Source organism: Strongylocentrotus purpuratus, unplaced genomic scaffold, assembly GCF_000002235.5.
Source record: "Strongylocentrotus purpuratus isolate Spur 01 unplaced genomic scaffold, Spur_5.0 spur5_scaffold_6, whole genome shotgun sequence".
Classification (NCBI taxonomy): Eukaryota; Metazoa; Echinodermata; class Echinoidea; order Camarodonta; family Strongylocentrotidae; genus Strongylocentrotus; species Strongylocentrotus purpuratus.
This window is the reverse complement of record NW_022145612.1, coordinates 37,099,161-37,123,612: the sequence shown is the minus strand read 5'-3', so window position 1 is coordinate 37,123,612 and position 24,452 is coordinate 37,099,161. Positions and strand designations below refer to the sequence as shown.

The 24,452-nt window shown below is 34.4% G+C and overlaps 1 protein-coding gene across 1 annotated transcript; it reads left to right on the top strand.

Moving 5' to 3' along the window:
• The first annotated feature begins 530 nt into the window (after window positions 1-530).
• LOC583545 (store-operated calcium entry regulator STIMATE) lies at window positions 531-16,598 on the top strand. The gene is made up of 6 exons (XM_783449.5): window positions 531-812; window positions 5,575-5,623; window positions 13,706-13,804; window positions 14,472-14,706; window positions 15,225-15,308; window positions 16,246-16,598. The coding sequence occupies exons 1-6, from the start codon at window positions 695-697 to the stop codon at window positions 16,519-16,521; spliced, it is 861 nt and encodes a 286-aa protein (XP_788542.3). The 5' UTR covers window positions 531-694; the 3' UTR covers window positions 16,522-16,598.
• Window positions 16,599-24,452: the final 7,854 nt, after the last annotated feature.

Here is a 24,452-nt window from a genome sequence, read left to right as displayed (position 1 = left end):
TTTCATATCTAAGCTACGTCATCAGGCTTGTCATAACTTGATAACGAAACGACCGACAGATCAGACCGACCGACAGGCCAAAAGTAATAGTATGGAGCTAATCGGACTATATTTTTACATTTCAGCGTTATTTGAGTACCTTTTGATTGACCATTTAATTAATTGATGATCATCATTAGTCGACGCCTAGCCTTAGTTATCTGATTTGCGAAGAGTGAGCAAGAACCACAGCCATTCAATTTCATTACATTAGCATCGGACGATGAACAGTTTTGCCGCCTGCACTTCCGCGGTGTCGGTCATCGCGGATCGCGATCACTCGCCCTGCTTTGCAAGCTGCTGCAAATAAATGTGACGTGTAGACTCTAGACATCTACTCTGTTGAGAAAACCCCCGGGGGAAAAAACATGGATATTTGTTAACCAACAACAACAGCCAGTAGATCAGTAACAAATTAGACTCTAGATAATAGAAGATTTCAACATTCCATTTAAACAGGATATAGATCTAGTCTAACTGTTAGAGACGATCTAGGTCCCATCCAGATGGCATAATTCCATGATTTAGCTTTTCAACATTCATACCAAATTATTTTACCAATTAGAACTAATCAAACTAAAATTTCTAAATTGAAAAAAAAAAGGGTCAACGAGGAGATCTCTTTCACTGAAGTCAAAGCAACAAAGGTACAATCATGGCAATGCCCACAAATGAATCGTCCACTGACCACTGCAAACCGGAAAATTTCACAGATCGTTTTGGAATGCTCGAGCAAGGGATTCTTGCATTTCTTGCCTTCAGTTTTTTGATACGTAAGTAAACCCTTCTTCTTCTTCTTCTTCAAGATAATCTGCCTTGTTCAATACTGAAGATTCTTGCAGATGCCGTATATACTTGGCCTGATTGAAGTGTGTGGATGAAGTACTACACCGGGGTTTCCCCCTACTCTTATACAAATATACCCTTAACCATATAGGCCTACTGATTTTCTTAAATTTCTTTCTCTTTTTTTCTTCTGATTTTTCCTCTGATTTTTCTTCATTGTCTTCTTCTTTTTTTTTCTTTCTTCCTTCCTTCTTTTTCATTTTCCTTTCTTCTTTTTCATCTTCTTTTGATGATGATGATGATGATTTGGGATTTTTTTTTTTTTTAACATACAAAAAAAAAATACAAGTAGACTAGGCATTATGAACTTTTTACAAATAAGAACTTTATCTGTGATATATACCACATAGCCATTTGGCTATTTAAGCATTTTAATAAAGTGACTTGCAATATACATTGCTTCATCTTTCTGATATAAGAAAAACAAAAATCAAAGTTAAAATGAACCTTGCAGAACTTTACAAAACCACTCAAGAGCAAAGACTAATAAAGCTCTTATTGTTTAAAGATTTTAAAAAGAAATCCGGTTAAAGTAATGAGAAAGTAAAAATCTATAAGACTTTGAAAGCAAGTTCAAATAAAGTCAAAGAAAAAAAATTCTACATGATAATTTAACTTATTTAAGACCTACATTTATAATCTTTTCTTCTTGCAATTCAAAATGGGATTTTATTTTAGATAATTTTGGAAAATGTGAATGAAGATAATAAAGAAATTAAATTAATTGATTATTAATTGTAATGCAAAGTATACGCTTTGTATTAATTGTAAAAAGCGTAGACTACATGATGTACATACAATAAAAAATAGCAGTGTTTTTTAATGTACATGTACATTTATATTAATTTGTTGTTCTTGCTATTTTACACACGGATCTTACTTGCACCTTTCAAAATTAATTTGAGTACTACTGGGTATGAAAGTCCCACTTGGAGAGAAACTATGGTACATGTACATGTACATGTAGCTCAAAGTAATTATAAATTGTTGATCATGCAGTAGGTGGGTAGTATATGAATTCAAATTAAAATATTAAACTAACTCACATACATGTACATGTACACTTGTTATTTAATAATATAAATCACATGGATTGAAAAGGAGAACTCATGTTTGCATAGTACATGTACATACATAGGAGATCATATTTTACATACAAATGTGCAATTGTGCATAGTTTGGGACATGTACAAGTGTATTTTTTCTTTCTTGTTTGTATGAAATATCCAAGCTACTGTATCTATTATTATGTAAATGTACTACATGTATAAATAACCCAAGCCGTTTGACAAAATATCATTTATTTGTAGTTATTCACATTCAGTGTAAGTTTTAGGTATTTGAATCTGTGACCAAGGGATAATACACCAGAAGATGAAATGATACAAAGTAAATTCATCAACTGATAATCCAGTCTGATACTGCTTTTTTATAAAATTTGAATACATAAATACAACAACAACATTTTATTTTTTATTATTGACCCAATTTTTTCTTCTTCAGTTACATAGTAAATTGCATTTTTTTAATAATTTGGGCATATTCAACTCTTTACCAATAAAACCATGTTTATGAATTTTAGGAATGTACAGCATAATGAGTGCTCCAGTAAAGGATTATAAAAGGTTGCAGAGGCAGCATGTTAGCAGGGTATTTTGTGATGTCATTATAAATTCATACCCTGCAGGGAGAGCATACTGATGTGCAATGATCCTTGGCATAGAGCTGTGAAAAGATGGGGAGACAGAGAGAGAGAGCGAAAGAGTGAGCGAGTGAGAGAGATAAGGACAGATAGAGTGAGCGAGAAACAGGACAGAGGGAAGGAGGCGCTATGAGCTGAAAGAGGGAGAAAGGGAAAGAGAGGGGGACATGACATCAAATCCAGTAAAGGGTATTTACAACAAAATGGAAATTGTAATGTTCTCACAGTGTGAATTGTGGGCCTTTTGCATAAAGTTCAGTAAGGTACAATTGTTCATACATACAACATGTATGTGATTTTAAACACATTACTGGTACATTCAGTGTACACAAGAAGAAAATTTGTGTTTTGCAACTTTGCACACATATGTACAATACATGTTGGACTGATTTGATAGTGGTCTTTCTTTCATATGTCTTCTTCTCTCAAATGGTAAACGATTTGCTATTTAGGGGTCTCTTTCTCTTTGTCAACAACAAAAAGATTTTTGAAGTAACCCCATGTCCATTTTTAAAGTGTTTATTCAAAACTGTCCATCTGTTTAAAGACAGTAAACAGATATTTCAAAATTCACAAGGAGCTGGTGACACGGTTTAAAGGGAAAATCCTGACATCCTTTGACACGACTTAGTTTCAATGTAAACATGCTTTTGTGTGGTAGAGTCAGCAGACCACTTAGTCAGGCTATAAATATATTTGAGTGCATCTAAATGTCACCCAGGTCAATTTAGTTGATTAACAGTGTAGTATTGTTTGTAAAAGCAATCACAAACAGTGGCTGAATGGCCTACATGTATTGTATCATACAATCTTAGTTTTGATAAACAGAAAAGGACAAGGTGATTTATCAGTCAAAGTTTGAGGAAAATCTGATGAGATAAAAATGTTCTCTTTTTAAAATTTGTAATTGACCAAATACAGATCAGCAACATTATGATCTTCCTTGTGAGAAGAAGCTACATGTACATCATGTACATGTTTTTTTTTTCTAATACAAATTGTCAAAATATCAGTTTCCATTGTTTGTGATGAAAGTATAGATGTATTTTTGTATCTAGAGTGGATGTGTGAAATGAAGGTCAACTTGTAAGGCACAGGTACCTGTACTATTGAGAAAAATATCTGAAATTGTCAGTCCTTACCGAAAAGTAAGAAAAGCTGGAAACTAGGGAAATTTAAGAGTTGTCATCTTGTGCTTGATCATTGATGAATCACAAGTTTCTTGAGAAAACTGTAAAAGATTTATTTGAGTCATTTTCTGCTTTTAAAGCCGACTTTATGTCAGCTTACATGTACATGTACAATGTACAGACAGTCGGGTTGACTTCCCCTTTAAAATTAGACTGCGTAAATATCAGACAAGTTGAATAATGCTGATTGTATTGGGTGAATCTTTATGGTGTGTACACAGATAGATCAATTTTGTTCAGTTGGTGTTTAGAATACATTTCAGCCCGTCCACAAACATGATTGCATATGGTTTTAAGAATACATGTACTGTACTTGTAAATTTAGGTTCAATAGACACAATATGAAATAAAAATTGCTTGCGGTGTGGATTCATGAATAAATCTTATCATGGGTTGTGTATCATCTACAGACAGGGGGTGTATTAGTATTAGTCTCATCAAGCTCTTTGATATTGGGGGAGGAGGGTATACATGTACATAATATGTACATAATATGTACATAATATGTACATGTAACTGGTCTTTCTTTGCCATCCATATTTTTATTTTTTTCCATTTTTCCATTTCGCCTCATCCCCAAATTGTCCACAAATGGACTCACATAATGTAGAGCATATCATCTGAAGCTCTAAATAATGGATTGCACAAATGACAGAGAGGTCAGTTTCAGCCGATGAGTATTTTAGTGAAATACTACCTGCATATATTCATCCACTGATCAGTCTTATTCAAGCCAAAGCCAAAGTCATGTTTAAAAGCAGATGCATTTTTTTTCTCCAGAAGCATATATGTGCAAATGTACAAAATTGGTTACATGTACAGGTAAATGAAATTGTAGTACAATTTATTTGAAATATTGAAACTACCATATTAATTTGATTAAAAAAATTCAAGAGCTTTTATGAAAAGGAAAATGATAATATATGTAGGCAGGTACATGTACATGCTTGTATCGGGTGTATCTCAACTCACAGCAGTAATTGTTAAAAATTGTCAAAAGGTCATCTTACTACAATCTATGTAGCAAATATGTCATTGTAGTGGAGAAATGTCAAAAATAATACAGCACAGTTAAATTCTTAATTGGAGATTGATGAATTATTGTAAAGCACAATGTCAGATATATAATAATAATAATAATGAACGATATTTGTATAGCGCATATAACACAAAGAAAGTCCCTATGCGCTTAGAAAAGAAGGAAATAGAGATAGGGCGGAATAGAAATGAACATTTTACCTGAAAGATGAAAATAATTAATTACAAACAACAGTAATGATACACAATTCCTACATGTATTTAATAGCTTTACATGCGTATGTAATAATTTGTACATTCAGGTAATACACATTTTTAAATGACAATTAAATGAAAATTAAATTAAATATTAAATATGTACATGTACTACATGATACTATAACCAAAGAAGTCACTAAACAGCTGGAGCGAAATTAACAATCTACAAAAAGGGGTCTTTAACAGAGTCTTAAAATTTAAATGACTCTGTTGTGCTTGCCTGTTTGACAATATCAGGCAAGCTGTTCCACAATTCGGCCAAAGAATGTTTGAAAGAGCGAGTGCCATAATATTTTGTTTGAGTGCTTGGAGTTACCAGGAGGGATTTTACTATATACATGTATGTACATGTACTTGTTTGTCATGTTGTTGCAAGTTACCCAATTCTATGATAGAACACTGCTTGGAAATCTTTCACATTACAGGTCAAACCTAAAGTCTATTTGAGTTTGTGATTTTGACTGTCCCAATTTACCTTGAATTTGTCTTTTTTATTTACAGTTAAGAGACTAAGAGAACCCAAGGATGAGAGAAGGCCTTGGAAGATTTGGTAAGTTAGTTTTACAACCAGAAAAACTAGAACCTTTGCATGCATGAAATGTTTGTGAAATTCACAAATGGTTCAGATTCGCAAAATTGTCATGCTGCGAATAATTCATGCAACAGTATTTGTTTTTGCCACATTTTCTTGCAGCGAAATGGCCATTTATACATACATGTATGACTCCCAAAAGTTTCATCGCATGAAAGTTCTGTTTATACGGTATAAAAGTGAGGAGAAATAAACAGAGAATATTATAGGGAAGCCTACCTTGATGTTTTCTGATCAATTCCTAGATATTTGTCAGTTTAAATACCCTATTTATGTATGTGTGAATGACTGGATTAAGGTAAAATTGATAGCTTAGAATGCCAGGTACAACTTCAGATGGTATTCTGATTGTCAAAGCATTTCCAGAAAATTTGTTATTAATTGTTCATGAATAATGCGCAGTGTTCCTGACATATTTTGTTTTGAGGAAATACCAGTGTAGAGTCCAATATGAAGATGTACATGTACTGTATGCAGTGCATTTCACACATCGGTGAGTTGACATGGGTACATACATTAGATTATGGACATTCAATAGAGAATTTATAATCGTTGGACATGTGGCTACATTCCATATTTCATGGATGATTGATTATAATAATCTGATGGATCCCAGTATGACATTGTGTTGGTGTGAAAAGGAAGTGAGAAGTGAAACAAATAAATGGAATTGACATTTTGGGGAAAGATTAATTGTGCCTAGATACACTGTACAGGTATGCGTAGTAATTATTGCTTTCCTGTTGGTATGTGTTTTGTTATCACTACCAGTGACATGTAAGTGCATAAACACATAATTTATAGAGCAATATTGGAAAATGTGAAAAATGTTGAACCAAACTTATGTCAAATTATATGCAGCAAAACTAGATTGAAACAATGTATCCAATTAATAAATGTTTTGTCTCCTGACGTATAATGCACAGGCAATTTAAGTAGTAGGGTATAATGTCACACTTGAGGTTTTTTTTTTAAAGTCTGTAATTTCATATATTTATGTTTTTTGATTGAGTTTACCTGTAAAACATCTTGCATGAGGCTAAGTAAAACATATTGGCCCAAATTCACAAAGGAGGTTTAGATTTAACCCATGGTTTAAACCCTCATTTACATAACCCATGGTTTAAACCTTCATTTACATAACCCATGGTTTAAAATAAGCACAAAATAAGCACGACACAAGTCAGAGGTCCAATATTAGACGCGCACAAGGCAAAGTACGCTTATTTTGTGCTAATTCAGTTTTAAACCATGGGTTATAAAATGAAGGTTTAAGCCATGGGTTAAATCGAAACCTCCTTTGTAAATTCAGGCCATTGTTTCTGTTCCTTCATCCGCTTCTACTTTATCTAAGTGCTTCCTTTATTTGTTTATTTATTTATTTATTTTTGTTGTTGTTTATCTGGTCCCTTCTACCAACCAATCCATGTCTCTTATAAGGGAGTTTACAGATAGCACATGGTACAAATGACCCCAAATATCCACAGATCTTTTACACATGGAGAAGTTCCACTTTGAGCATCTTTTGAATAATGTCTGCCAAAGTCCTAGATGTGCTTCATGAATACCTTTTGTTTGACTTCTTGAAAAGAATACTTCCACCTGCGTATCATAGAATGTACCGTTAGTGCATGAATGAATAATGTCACATAACTTTCATGAGCGCATATCCGGTATTCATCTCTGTGGTTTTTACCATTTTGGTACAAATGACCTTTATCTGCTCATACGCAGATTGTATCTGTAAACTCCCTTATTGTATAATATCTAAATATAATTGTATGAAATGAATTGTACTTAATATTTGCTGTTGTTAAATAAACAAATCAGATCAAGTCAAGTCCAATATGTACATGTAGACTTCTAGACCAGAAAGTAACAGCAACAATAATAAAAACCTGTTTTTAAATTGTTATGAAATATGAATATAGTTTACAATTGCATACAAATTATGAACCAGACCTTTTTTGTAACGTTTGGAAGTTGGAACAGACCTCATAGCATAATTTGTATTCCTTAGAATGTACACTTATACATGTACTTGATTTACAACCCTCTCCAGTCCTCTTCTCATAATTTGCAGGATGTGGATGAGAAAAATACAAATAATTTATACTTGTTCTTATGCATATAGCTGAATAGTTATTACTTTAGTTAATGTATAATCTCTTGCAGATATTGCATACAGCAGCTTCAAAATTAGATTCTGAATGCCAGCAGCAGGCTGTGTATCGAGATAGGATTATAGTTCTAACTGACAATCCAATTAACTGCTACATCTCATTTATCCTCTTAATTGAAACTTGAGGCTGCTTGGCATACTGTTGAGGTTATTGAGGTGTCTCCTCTGTATTGCTTACATTATGGGCACGCTGCCTGTCACTCGGAATGAAGAATTAAAAGCGTCCACATGGTATTGGCAGATATTGAATTTTGGTCGACTGAATGTAATTAACAAGGTTTTGATACTGTGTGTTACTGTGTAGTGCATACAATGTACAATGTACATGTGCATACCGGTATGTACATGTACATGTAGGGAAGGTTGTATTTTAATGTAGCAAACCTTGAGTGAAAGTATTTTGATATATACATGTGTCATTATTTGCTTAATTACATACTTATACATGTGCGTACTGATCATGGATGACATTGTTTCTGAACTTATAATTTATAACTAGCAGGACCCGCGGAAATCCACGGGATTCTAGAGGGGGAGGGCGGTGTAAATAGATATATAGAGAATGTCTAAATTAAAACCACCAATAACGTTATTTGCCATTCAGGCCATTACAAAATATACATGTTTAGCGTCCCCGCCTGCTTCCTTTTTGGGGGCCGCCTCCTATTTTTTTTTTTTTTTTTTTTTTTTTTTTTTTTTTTTAATTTTTTTTGAAAGAAAAAAAAAAGAAAAGCACTGCTAAAATGTATTTTTGATTTACAAAAAAAAAAAAAAAAAAAAAATTTCGGCCGCCATCTTGAAAAATAGCCCGAATGCTAGGGAAAATGTACGGAGCGGCCATTTTGAAAGAAAAAAAAAAAAAAGCGCCTCCTCCTTCCCATTTTTCAAAAAAACAGGACGCTATAAGCATGTTTTTTTTTTAATTTGGCCTTACATTAAATTTAAAAAAACAATCCAACTGTACCGGTAGTTATTCTTTAAGCCACTGGAACTGCGTAGCGTTCCGTAGTGTGGCGTACCGACTACGCAGAAATTAGGCTGCGTATTAATGGGAAAATAGTCCCTGCGTAGGTTATGCGTAGGCTGGCGTACAGGTTTGCTTATGGTTGCTTACTGTGTGGAAAGCTTTTACTGCTTAGTCGATCTGGCGTAGGGTAGCGTACTGTTGCGTAGGCATGTAGCGTAGTGTTGCGTAAAAAGGCGTACTTTCTGCGTCAAGTTTCTACGCCGAAAGTACGCAAAAAAAATTAAACATGTTGAATTGTTTTCGTTCACCTTGCGTACCCCTTTCCGTCCCTCAGCATATAGTGACGTAGGCCAGCGTAGTTGGTACGCAACACTACGCAACTCTACGTATTGACCCCACGCCAATTAGTGACCCGCAAGTGTCACAAATAAAGTATTAAAAATATGCTCATCTGACCCTAATTAAACGCCTAAAACCCCCGAGCTTTTGGGGGTTTATGGCCCCTTGAAACCCGTGGACCCCACGCCTATTTTATATATACACTCAACTCGCTGCGATCTGATCTCTCCCCCCCCCCAACTTTGAAGAACGTAACCTCCAAGCTTTTGGGGGTTTATGGCCCCTTGAAACCCGTGGACCCCACGCCTATATTATATATACACGCAACTCAGGACCCGTGGAAATCCGCGGGATTCTAGAGGGGGGCGCAGGCAAAAAATTAAGTTTTTCATTTCGGGGGCTCCATTTCAAATTTTAGGGAAATTCTCGGGGGCTCTTTTTTCTGGGGCTACTTTTTCATTAAATCATATAAGGATAGGCCTACACTTTGTTGAGATTTGTTTAGTAGGCTATTAGGTTTCAGGCTTCCTTCTTCATAATTGCCTATTTAAAAAAACAAAACATTTTTCTAGTTCAATAACTAAGTTTTCATGCATTGATTTGATGCAAGAACTTTAACATAATAGAACCTAGATTGTGAATATTTCTGACCATTAATTTCGATAATCATTTTTCAAAGTAAAATTTTCACAAGAAAATCTGACAGTCGTTTAAAAACGTAGACATTAGTAATACTTTTACTAATTCTAAGCTCAGGTTTCGTAAATCTATTCACGAAACTATATTAAAATCGCGGCAATAATGATGCAAACCAACAGATAACAATTTCAAAGTGTCAAATCTCTTCGACTCAAGCTTAGGTGAACTCACACACACTGCAGCGTAACTCCTTAAGCTCAACACCGGCGCCGCAGGCGTCGGACGCCTATGGTGCGCGGTGTTGGAGCTTACTGCAAGCTCATCGCAACTCACACACACTACACATCAGCACTGCACTTTGTGTTGACTGAAGGCAGCTTGCGACGGAACTGTCAGTCCAATGGTTTTCTTGGGAAAACTTTCCTTTAGAAAATGATAATCAAATTTTAGTATACATTGCCGTAATAATCACAAAATAAGCTTTCATTTCATACCTACATTCACGAAAACTATATACAAATCGCGGCAATAATGATGGAAATAGGTCTCTAAGTTTGGACGTGGACGGGAAGCTTCGTGTGTATCTCTGTGGCTTGTGCCCGACCCTGTGCATAGTGCATTTAATACGCAACTTAATGTGAGTGGATGGTCATCGGTCGTGTGTCTACGGATGTCATGTTGAATATCCATGAGGTATCTCTGTCGTCACGCATATCCTGCATTATGCATGTCGCGTCTGTTTTCGCCCTGGACGTCGACACGGAGGAGGACCTCGGGCGGAGTATAGCCAATTCGCTAGAGTAGACTCTCCCGCGGACGACGGCACCGGGCACGGGTACCCCGAGGGGAGGGTTCAGGAGGAGATAGCCGCACCAACTTGGGTCGGCGATCTCATTAAAAAACAATAGAATACAAAGGCTCGCCGAGACGTCGCGCCCCCCGCGGAGCCTTAGCGTATTATTATTATAGATTCCATATAGTATACAGTATATATTTTATTTGCATTGATGAATCTCAAATTAATGTCAAATTGGGAATTTCCAAAAGAGCTGTAGAGTCAGAATTGTCCCCTTGTGTTTTCAGGGCCCTCTTGCATATATATAATTAAAAAGTTTCATATTTTAATCACAACTTAAAAAATTAAACGCAAATCCCAAATGAGCGATCCTGATTGGTTGAAAATCAAGTTGTCTTTAGTTTTTTAATGCAACTTTTTATGCAATAAATGAGGGTCCTGAGATAGCCCCAACCTCTTGTTGTATGAAAGCTGAATGTGTACAAAGATTTCAAAGAATATAATCATAAATTTGTTCTAAGAAAGACCAACTGCATTTAAGTTGATAGCCAAGAAAAACAATATTGTGCGCTAATAAATAGAGAGGAAACCATGGGTTAGGATGTTTGACATTATACATGTACATTGTATACCTGTATAGTTCCAAATCTGTATAGTTCCTGCAGCTGCCTTACCATGGTAACCGGTTTTTGGCTGGAAATTTGTTGTAAGAATGTTCAGGTGTCTTGGCCAGATTTGTGTTTAAAGGTAGACAATATGGAATCTACTTGTCTTGTTTGATATGATGTTCTACACATAAATAAACAGTTTACAGTACACATGCACTTTATGTTGACAGTGTATAGACTATAGACCACTGTTGAACTACGGTACAATGTACGGTACACTCAGCAAAAAAAGAAAGTACACTTTTTATAGTAAAGATTTTCAAATTAATTGAAAAATGAAAATTATCTTTCATACACTGTATATAAGAAAAAAGAAATATACAATAATCCTCTTTAAAATGATTTGCAATTCTCGCTACCCTAAATAGGTACGAAAATCTCGAAATTCGCGAGACGAGGTAATTTTCACTCTCTCGGGTCATCACTACAACTTCCGGTATAGAGTCCCATCCCGCTGGCGCTAGCGCCTGTGTTCGCTGTGCAGAGTTTTCACGCACGCTAAAATCGATGAACTTCAGGGTTCTTACGCTTGGAATCATGAGCCCAGCACTGTGCAGCCTCACAAAAGAAAACCATCGTCACTGATGTCAAAAGACGCAAAAAACAACGAATGAAATGTTCAAATAAACGTTGAAATATTTGCGAAAAAAAAACAAGACCGAGCAGACGACATATTCGGTGCATACACGTTGTGTGGCGACGGCGTTTTACGTTTGCGCTATCGCGCCTAGTAATATAGCGCCTGCACAGGAAGCTGTAATGTCGAAAAGCTATCCCATAATGCAATGCGCGTTTTCAGGATTTTCCCCGGATCTCGGCAGAATCGCTATTTGGGGTAGCGAGAATTGGAATTATATCATTCACGCATGAGTGAGCATAGCCATTTAACAGAAAATAAGCCCCTGAAAGAAAATTGCAAAATGGGCCATCTGGCCATTCAAATGTTGATGAGCATAAATTTTCATCATGTAGAGTCTAATTATTAAAAACAATCATGAGAAACATGTAAGGAGAGCTCTGATCTTGACTGTGTTTGTCAAAACAATGTAGTGCTGAGACAATTACAGTTGACATTTAGAGCTCCATCCTCTGTATATTGTTACTCATTCGTTGCTGCCATCAATTGTTGAACAAGAATATCTTACAGGTGCACATGTTTGAATGGCTACTTGCTCTATTTTTTGCAATTTTTGCAAACCTTCTTACTGTTAAATAAATGTGCCATTCAAGCATGAGAAATAAATACTGGATCTTATTTGATGTTAGTAGAGTATACTAAATTTCCTTTAATTTGATATATATTTATTATATCTTTTTGATGGTTTATACAACTATTTTCAACATTAACGAGAGTGTAGATTAGGTTTCAATCCGTGTTTTCCTGACTTTTAATAAAAAGCTGGGAAGGAAGTGAGGTAGCAAGTAAGTACTGCATTACAAGTTGTGCTCTTTCATGCACATGTACCGGTATGCAATATACATTGTTTGTACATGCATGCTTTACATTGTAGAGTCAGAATGACAACAGGCATTAATATTGATTTTTGTTTACATAATGCGTGTAGCGTGTGAGCAATAACATGACGTAGTGTACTCTCAATGCAAACGTGAGTGTGCTAGATTCATGTACACTGTAGATTATCCTTATCACCTCTCCCATACCTTCCTGTTTGCATAATCCAGAATTTAATTTAAATCATAATTTTTTCAGAATGTGAAATCATGTACATGTACACTGTACATACATTGTACATGTATGTGTACACATTGTACACATGTAGCTCAGTACTGCATAGGCTAATTCTATACTGATTTACATTATTCAAATTAAAAGTCCATATTCCACAGACTGCTTTGTATACTGGTACTTCATTTCTTGTAATGAAGTGTTAATGAAATCTCAAGGAGTTATGTTTTATCAAAGAAATACAGCTTGCCGGTATATATATTTTTATGACTGTTTTCATACAATTACGGTAGGCCTACTTCATACTTGATGTAAAAATATAAAAGTTGGAAAGTTTTACCGAAATAGAGATTGCGTAATTTGTCAGAAAGTGAATATCTGATTATTCAAGAAATTATTTTAGGAATAATACTGTCATCAAACATATAAAATCCAAATAAATTTGTAATCCTTCAAACGAAGGACAGTGCAAAGTTCAGTTAAGAAATTTAAAAGAGTTATGTTCTTTATATGCTGCATAATGTACCTATTACACTTTTTTTTACAAAGAAACTTGCTTTAATTATGAATTTGCACATGAAGGCTTGATCTTTAACGGAGTGATTTATCACATGTTTAATGACAAGATGAGTTATCAGATGAATACAATGAGTGACAAATGGATGAACTTCAAATATATGTAAAACTCTTCAGGTAAACATGTGACTTGATGATCTTCTTATAAATTCTGCCAATTTAATGATTTGTTTTGTATGTTTGCAGGTTTTTCGATACCTCCAAACAGGCTCTTGGTGCTGGCCTGATCCATGTCTTCAACATTCTATTGTCAATGATTTCCGTGAGAGGAGATGCCTGTACTTGGTAAGATGGCTTTATCTTCCTCAATAATGCTATTTAGAGTGAGATCATCATCTAGCCCTTGGGCACCCTTTGGGACTTTGGGACTTTTCGATACCGTTCTCCATCTAACTCTATCTGTAACACGTTCGTCTATTTTCATTTATACTGTCCTTCCAACTTTCTTTGGTTGGACCATCTTTTTTCCTCTCCTTCTCCCATTGTTCTGCAGTCCATCCGATGAATAGTGAGATTACATGTATTTTTTAATGATTGTGAAAAGGAAATTGGAATGAAATCAGTTAAATGTGTTGGAAGTATTGTCCTTTATATTTGTATGAAAAAATGTGTTGGATACTTTGATGATTTGTCCATGATTCCAGATGATTTTTGTATAAATAGTATATTTGTAAAGCGCTTAGAGACATTTTTATTAAGCGCTATATAAAAATTAAATATTATTATTATTATTATTATCAATGATTGAGAAAAGAAACATCAAATTGAAGCAATCATTGAAGAGCTGATGTTGCTCATTGCATGGCTTCCTGCAGAGCAACTCCTGTGTACTGTCCTTTATATTATACACAGAAATAAAAAAGCAAATTACTAGGCTATTGCTTTTTAAGCATATTCAGCCCAGTGTTTTATGATCATTCGTTTTCTATTTATCCCCATCTTTATACACTAGGTATGTCATATACTTCTTACTGGACTCCACCGCCGGGCTCTTGTTCATCTACCTACAAGTGAGAATCGCCCAGAGGATCTTTATAAGGTGTGCATGCAAGGCACTGATGTTTGGAGAGTACGGGGACCCTCCCAAATGGGATGCTTGGATCGGACAGTGTGGTGTCTTCATCATCATCGTCATCATAGAAAAGATTGGCATCACTCTACTTACGTTTATTCCATTCTGGACAAAGGTGAGGCATTGTGACATCATCTCTTCTGTCAAGTTTACTGTAAAACTATGTTATTGAATACTTTTAAAGTCACATTATATATCCCTATATCTTTGACAAGAAAAACCTTATGCTAATGTTGCCCTAGCTATAGTTGTAAGCTGTTATACAATCTGCCATACTTTCATTTAAAATTGTATTCCATAGAAGAAAAAAAAGTACAATCCATACCTGTTTTGTTGTCAGGTTTTTTTTTTAAAAGGGATCTTTATTTAAACATACAGTAAAGCATTGACATTTTGGCAGAGAGAGGAAACATATTTATACAGTGTCAAATTGAATACAGTAGTTAAGAAGCCATTGATCCTAAACTGCATGTATTAGACCAATCCCAAACCATACGAGACCTTGTATTAAAACCTTATCCAAATCTGTCTTAGGTCCAACTCCCAATTTCCAATCACTATACTCCAAATAGCATTTATTCTTTGATCTCTTTCGTCTTAGAAATGAAGGTGTTATATGTTTGGTTTTTACAGGTCGCTGAAATCTTACTGAGTCCTATACATAATCCTAAAGTAGAGTTGACATTGGTGATGCTCATCATACCATTCATTGTGAACGTAAGTAAACTTCATGTTACCCACAATGCAGTATTGGAATAACGTAATGTCTACCAATCACCTAGAATAAACAAAATCAACCTTATTAACTTTATCCGGCCTATGCTGGGCTAGGGATTAAGGAGTTCGAAGGAAATAAAGAATAGCATAAAACGGCTCACATGGAATCCAAGTCGACTTGGGTTCTGTGCGGGCCGTATTTTATGCGAGCACATATAGGTGCCTCAAGCAGTCTTCTCACAAGTTGTGTTTATGTTTAATACTTGAGTGTGTATTTAAACTTCAAAAGTCTCTTTACAGAAGTAATGTTTGAAGCTCATATATTTAATATCATATTACGTCATGGAACTACTAACATACCTAAGAAAGATTTTCTTTGGATTGGTACACTTTAAGTCAAGGACTCAACTCAAGTCCGGCTAATGCTGGCATTTTCAGCTGACTCAACTTTATTGGAGTCTGACCTAGATGAGATCTAACTCAAGTCACATCTAGGAGAGACTCCTCCCAACTCAAGACACGACTTGACTCATGACTCAAGCTTAGCTTTCAAACTTAAGTTGAACCTCTGTCAGTTGGAAAAAGCTGACTTCAGTAAAGTCACTAGCTCAAGTCAAGACTCCATCCTTCTCGATTAATTTAATTAGGTACGCATTATCTTTAGGGGACTCAATTACAACATTGCAAACAAAAATGAGGGGACCACACATGAATTGATAAGTGACAATGTATTTTTTAATGTTTACTTTAAAATCTGCATTATCATTATCATATAGCAGACTGTTCCAACATTTGTACAGATTCACATTTAACTGTTTTACACTTATTTTTATATGTGTTGGTGAATCTTAAATACTTATTAGGAGTCATGTGATAGCAGTCTGTGTCAAACAGTTACATTGAAGATCATCATGGTAAACATTTGTTTTCTTCACAGACAATTATGTTCTGGGTGATTGATAACCTCTTGATGGGAAAGAGGTCAAAGTTGAAAGGTCACGACAAGGAGAGTCGGGGCTTGAACGGGAAAGACCGGAAGCAGAGAGTGCATTACTACCGCAGCGTGCCAGGAAAGTCGTCGGACGGATCAGAGTCAGAGGTTCTGGTCTCATGTGATGATGACGACACCAAGGCATCGAACGGGTCGCTATTGGTCAGAGAGCCAGAAGAGGAGAGGTTGAGTGGGAAGAGAATAAAAGAAAATTATTTATAGGGGATTTGGGTAATTTATTTTGTTGTATTGAAATGTTTTATTCTGCAAAGTGCTATAGAAAATACTCATAAAGCCTGTCTTTTGAAAAGGCTGCAGCATAATGAAACAACCTAAGTAGAGTACGCCAAACATATCTGTATCCTGTGTTATACAGGTAAGAGAGTATGTTTAACATATGCGGTGATTTACTACGCTTCACATTTCTGCATCTTGTAACACACAGATAAGTGAGTACCGGTATGCGTAGGACCTTTGTTGCGCCAAGCTACTTTTTCCATTTCTAATTGCCATTTATCTACATGTAGAGGTGTCGTGATCATGTGGATACGTCACCAGACTGTGGATCACATGGTTGGTGGTTGGAGTCCCACCGTGGTACTAATCATCCTTTGGCAAGACTTTAATCTACATTTGTCACTCTTCACCCAGGTTTAGTATAGGAACCTGGTAGGAATCCATTCCTTGAATGCTTTTGGTGCCGAAGGGGAAATGGGCTCAAGCCAAGATAATAATACTCCTTTGTAGGCGACTAGGTGTAGTTGTGCTATAAAACCCTGAATTTTTATGGCACTACAAGGCATTAAACTTGGACTGTAATATTTCAAGCATAAAAATGATAAGAAATGTATTTATACAATTCATGAATTTAATATGGCAGCCATATGAAAAAGCAATGAAGGATATCCATGATAATTCCAAAGATCTTTGAAGTGTATATAATATAAAGATGTTACTTAATAATGTGGCATACAAGAATGGAATATTATTATTATTATTATTCAAAATCAAGTTTGTAAGCTTTGTTTCCCCTTCCCCATAATAATTCTAGATCGATTACAAAAATGCCTTACCGTATCTATATTTCTATATACAGCTGTATACCATGAATTTTCTTAATCAAGATAAGGTTTGAATTTAAATTGAGTTGAGGGACTGTGATTTTACAAATTTATTCATTTTATCTTGACCTTTATGAAAATAAGTATTTTCAGCAATACTGCTCCATGCAAACAGTAATATTAATGACTTCCTTTCCCAGGCACTAAGTAATTATGTACATGTACTTGAAATATTTTTGCAGGTGTGGCAATTGTTCCCCTTTTATTAATAGTTTTAATATAGTACTCATATGAACCTTGTTCATATATAAATTTGGCTCTCAGTTACGAGTGGTAATTAACCCCACTTGTTTGCTTGCCAAATATGGATGTTATTGTTTGGAATTAGGTGCAGCAGTATGCATCTCCAAGCACAAATATAACTCAGAAGAAAGGCACTTTGCCAACTTGTGATAAGCAGTATACTATATTTTATGCTCTCTTTCTTCTTTTTATATCTATCTCATCTCTCTCTCTCTCTCTCTCTCTCTCTCTCTCTTGCTTTCTCTCACTCTAGGCTCTGTCTAAAGAATCATTTTAGTCTCCTATCTTTCATACACTATGTCTTCTTCTTTTTCGGGTTCTCTTACCATTGCAATTATCTCAATCATGTTTCTAGAATGATATAAACTGAATGCTTTCTAATCTATATTTGAGATATATGAATATATTTGTGTGACACGTGTACTGTGTGAAAGAAGTACAGCTTGGTAGATTGAAACAATTATATACCAGTACAGACACTTTCATCCATATGAAAGAAAGTGGATAACAGTCCATGTGCCAACCAGAGTAAGATACTGCCTCAAAGTTTGAAAGCTGTATTTATTATATCATTATTATATAATAGATGTATTGGATATTTATATAGCGCACATATCCACCATGCAAGGTGCTCTAGGCGCTCCAATATTACCCCGGCTCTGCTAGGCGACCTGTTGCGGCGCTCACAGCATTCAAGGAATTCCTTTCTGCCGATACCCATTTAACACCTGGGTGGAGAGTGGCAAATGTAGGTTAATGTCTTGCCAAAGGATGATTAGTCTTCTGTTTGGAGCCAGAAGAGCGTTAGTCATGTGCTTTGAGAAAGTATTAACACCAATCTGGCTCTGAACAGACTAAATATAACATTGTCTGTTGAGCCATACTCTTAATGATATATTCATAAAATATTTCTAACAAAAGCAAAAATAAAAGCGAACACCAAGGAAAGTATTTTTCTTTTTAAAAAGAGCATACATAGGTTTAATGCCCCCCCCCCCCCCTGCCCCTCCTCTCCCTCTCCTCAAGTAAATTTATGAAAAATAGAAGGGCATATAATTTCAACACACTGACCTATAAACTTTTGGATATAAATTTCTTAATCGATTTTTCAAGCAGTTTTACCTTTTGTACTGTCTGAGTCACTTTAAAAATGTTCAGATGGTTTCTAAATTGTGCATTGCTGTGTGCTATGTTCTGTTGAAAATGCATACTGTTGTAACTTATAATGATAAACATCAACAGGAAATGACTTTATATTACAGATCTTTCTTAAAGAATACAAATTATTAAATGATTATCTTTTTCTTTCAGTGAGTGAATGCATACACTGCATGAAATTTGTAGAAGCTGAAGGTTTAAACCACTTTAATTTTTACTTTTAAAAAGTTGAAAAGTATCTTTACAGAAAATGAAGAGAGGATAGATTATTTAGTTGCAGTACTAGCAATACATTGCCATGATGCTCTTTCCAATGTTATGTGCAATGGTGCACTATGAGTTTTTCATGTATCAGCCTATATCACATTCTATCAATTCATGCCTTCATGTCTGTAGTTTATGTATGTATTTTTTGCCATTTAACTCATTTTTATCTTTCAATGTACATGTTTAATAGCATATATTTATTTAATGTAAGAAACCTATTGTAACCTTGATATTTTGTACAATGCCTTTCATAGTATTTTGTATGTTCCGTGGAATATATAGTTTAAGTGATTTGATAAAGGATAACTCCATGCCCCTAAAATAAGTTGTGTTTAATGGAAGCAGAAGTCAGAGTGGATCAAAAGTTTGATAAATAGTTTGAGGAAAACCATGAAACTTAAATATAAGAAAGTCTTTTGTAATTACTAAATGATCATGAAAATCACCACAAAGAGGAGAAAATTTGACCATGGATTTTAGATATAATTCCTTGATTGTTCGTCAAGTTGTTTGTATACTTTGATATTTCAAATTTTACATATTGTACTCTAAAAAACAATGTTTTCATGCCTTTGCTCTTTTCATGTTGATGAAAGAAGTTACTTATTATAATGTTATCTAAACATGTAAAAGCACGTTACCATTGAAATTGGGTAACGGCTCGAGGAAATCATTTTCTTGGAAATAAAGAGGAAATTTATCAGATCTAAAAAAGATCACAACTGTAGACTGTGAGGGAATGCCATCACAAACTTAAGACAGTGATGGAACTTTGTCTCTATTTGTGCTTCAAAATCAAAAACTTTCTCAACTATCTTTTTAGTTGACTGATTTTTCTACTTTTATTGAAGGTAAGTTATTTTTGGTGCCAGAGGTACTCTTTAATGTTACATCTCGAATGTTAATTCTATTCTTTGTATGCCCTCTTTTATATTTTCGCCTTATGCTATGTTGTTTATAAAGACCATGTCCAAATCCATGAATTATGCAGAATTAATTTACTGTTTCTGAGATAGTATGATACTGTTAGGTTCAACAAGTTGCGATGAAAAAGACCCGTCAAAAATTGACTAAATATCTGAATCTTACTTATATTTGAGGAATGCCATAAATAAGTTTATCCTTTGGACTATGATTCAAAATTGAATCTTAAGTGTTACAGAATGTAAGGTAAGAAAGATATATTAACAAATATTTTTGTTTTGTTTTTAATGATACATATCAAAAATCGGATTGGAGCTATAAAATTGACTTCATGGACCTTTCTTTGGCAAACAGATTCCACCTGCTCCCCCACCTCCCCCTACCCCCAAAATAGCTGGTAATTCTTTTCAAATATAATAATTGAGTTTCAAATACATGTAAAATCATTTTACTCAAAAGTTAAAAATGGATTTATTTACCAAATGTTATGAAATTTTACTTGTTTTAAATTTAAATGTTGACAAGTTATTACGAATAGTATTTTACTAAGTTATGTACATTCTAGCAACTCATTTTAGCTCTTGCCTATTAAATGAACGTAAAATTTGTAGTAATTAACTACTTACATGTATAATTACATTTATATACATGTACTTGTAAAGGTCATTGATTTTCTTTTTAATAATCCGATGATTGTTTATTTGGGAAGATATTTAAAGGTAATGGAGTTGAATGATGCACCTCAATAAATATGAGATATTATCAAGAGATATTGGTGTTCAATAACCAAAGATTATATTTTGCAGAGTAATTTTATGATACTTAACAATGTAGATGTAGTAGATGTCGATTATGGCAATATGAATAATAGACATTATTCCAATAATGTGACTTGCTTAAACAGGTTGATTATCTATTTTGTCAAGACTTTTTTTTCTTCCTGTGGTACATTAACCATTTGTGATGATGTATTGTGCATATTACTTATATTTTGTTACTATCCAACCATGATATTCAAATTAAATACTAATAAAATCATTTGTTACACATGTACTGTCTGTCATCTGATTTTGCCTTCATAGGTATACATTTCAGATTTACATGTAGCTACTAGAAACGAATTGTATTGCAAATCACAACACTAACTAGTGAAAATGATAGTACGGTAATCATGAAATATTATCATTGCTACTTACTTACCATACAGCTGTAATCAGTTTGCTAATATACTCAGAGATAGTGAATATTACTGTCATATCACCAAACACTTTTTTTTCATGTACAAAAATAACTTTCAATGGATCTCTATAGTCACTTTCTTCTGCTTCTCTCTCCTGTACGCATCAATGAATATCGATTAGTGTTGTTAATTTTAGCGCCTCACGTAATATTTTTAATTTGTTGGATCATTGTGATAGCCAACTCAGAGAAATTATGCCCATTCTTACTCCCCCTTTCTCTATTAAAGGGAACCAAAACTTTCATACCAAGTTACTTTTATATTAAAGTTTAAACAATTTGAATAAATTCAGTGAAAATGGAATAACGGTAAGGAAATTCAAACTTTTTGAAATATCATGTCACCAGAGGGCAATATTTGATTTGATGACATATGGATAACTCTCCATACCTTCTGACCATGAAATTTCACAATCCTTTCATTTTCTTTGGATTCATTTGTGTTCATGGTCCGACCTCATTAACTGTCAAGTAGAATATCATTCTGCACACTATATCTTGTTTTCATGAGATTAGATTATCTCAATCACAAGAAAGGCTTAGAAATTTGAAGTCCAAAAGGCACGGACAATTGTCCATAAATGATTTCAACAAATAGAATATCACCCTCTAGTGACAAGTTATTTCCGTATTGCTCATATTTTTCAAATTTCCACTGATTTTATTCACATTTCAAACTTACAATAAAAGTAACTTAGTATGAAGGTTTTGGTTTCCTTAAAATGATACTTGTATGAAATGATTTTTTATTGGGAAATGTAATGCAATCTGTTGATTGACAGTAATATTATTGGTTTAATATTCTATATGTATAAAGTATGTTTAAGATCAATAAAAACTTATTTTTGCAAATGTTAAACATTGTGTTCATTTGAATTTTATACTTATTTTATACATATGATATCAAGCACAAATATATATAAGAGTCAAATGCTTTACTTTTAATCATTTTAATGTGATCATTAAAGGGAGGCTTTACTACTTCAGCCAGAAGGGATTAGACCACACAGCGAGCCAGCGAGGTCACTGTGACAGGTGGCTATCTCATTTACTCAGCTCTCATTTAACATAAGAAAAAGAGGATCATGGGGGACCAACAGGCACCGATTGGGGAAGATTTCTATATAGAGGGAGCAAGTAGCTACAAGTAGGACAGTGTGCCTTTAAGCCTGGTCACAATAACAATCATGATAGTTTAACTTATAAAAATTGGTCAAAGTATAAATGATATTTGATAAGTAAATCAGTGCTCAATAATCATTAGCATATCAGTGAGCAACGGATGTCCAATACCTTTTACACCTAGACAGATTTGAGAGCTTGTATCGGTCTCATAATCAATGATACATGAATGTGACCAGCCTGTGACGAGCCTTTTACAAACTATACTCATTTTGTTTATCCATGAAGTTATCCAATTTCCACGTTGACTTGGCCATCATCGTGTGATATGTAGGATGAATAGAATATAATGTACCAGAAATATTACAATAAATATTTTTTTTATTTTTGCTTAAGACTGTATAGTTGCCCTAATGCATGCACTTGAAAACTACTTGCTTCTTATTAACCAGTGTTCGGCGCTTTGAGGACCCCCCCCCCCCCACAAACAAAAAACAAAACATAATGAATTAAAAAAAAGTATTAATAACATTAAAGGTAATACAAAGTTTTGGTATGGGGTCATGAAATTGGTTCAAATGAACATATTGGAAGCATATGTAATCTTACAATATTCATTGATTGTTATCGCAGTTGAAATTGAGTCTTAAGTTATGCAATTGTAAATAATAAACTCTTTATGTTGTATAGCTCCCTCTCAAGGTCAAGATATTAATTTAGCTGTGAAACAACGTTTCTTGACTAAGATTGACCGGTTAGCTATTCCCGTTTGGAAATTGTATATCCCAACTACATATTCTGTGATTTTCATGGTCGCAGTTACCATTGTATAGCCGTAGGCGCTATTTGAAATTTATCAAAATTTACCGGGAGCACCGGTAAATTGTTATATTCTAATAGGGTCTAAATTTTCTAGTGCTTATAATACATCCATAGGGGATGCTTATAATACATCCAAATATATCAAAATTGTAAAGAATTACTATCCACCCAATTTTCAATATTTCCCAAAACTTTGTATTACCTTTAAGAAAATAGGGGGTGCAGCCCTGTATAACCCAAGATAACTTGAGCAGCAATACATGGAAACAAACTAATATAACAAACCCCAAGCACTTAAATTCATCCAAGTAGAACTTACAATGTAATTATTAGAGTAGAAACACTAGAAGACAGAAATACACAGAATGGCATTTTATTCATGATTTTGTTTATTCATGAAAAATGTTTCTTTCCTTTCCAATAATATGAATGTACCTTGTACAAGATTTTATTGCAAATAATATTCTATATCATTTACATGTATATAAACATGAATACACATTTTTTGCGGGATTGTGATGTAGGGCCTAAGTTTAGAAAATTTTCACTTTCACACAAATTACAGGATGATTTTAACATGGATTCATGTGCCATACCATAACCATACATGAAGTAAAAAGGTGAATTCGGTAACAGTCTAGTTTAGTGAAAATAACCAATACTACACATAGAGCATTAGGATCATCATCCCCATCACCTCGCCAATCTCCGTTTTAACAGCTTGTACCATGCTACACCCCAAATTGACCCACGTAAAAATCCATTGAAATGGCCCAGAATGCATAGGGGCAATTCAGTGGTTAGTTACATTACATTTTTGTGAGAAAAGATGATCAACTTTAAAGAGAAGGTTCAGGGAAGAGGTGAAAAATAATTTGTGAGCGTTATCATTGTAATATGCAAGTGTGGAAGAACATCAGATTTAAAAAAAAATGTTCCCTGAAAAGCATGGCTCTTCAAATGCCTTAATATGATAAATATGGCATGTAACATCATAAAAATCAGGACAAATTTTCATGCCACATGTTCTTTTAGTCCCATATACATCTTTCTGTGTACAGTGCTTGTAACTTTACAAAGACTGGACCAAACTTATCATTTTGATGATTCCACTTTGCAGTCGCATTACCAGAACTCAACTTTATCTTTAATGGTACAAAATGATTCTACTGTTCTATCTAGGCATATATAATCCCAATTTCAACCATCTTGGGCATACGAAAGATAGAAGAAATACTGATTTAAATTTTTGTTGTT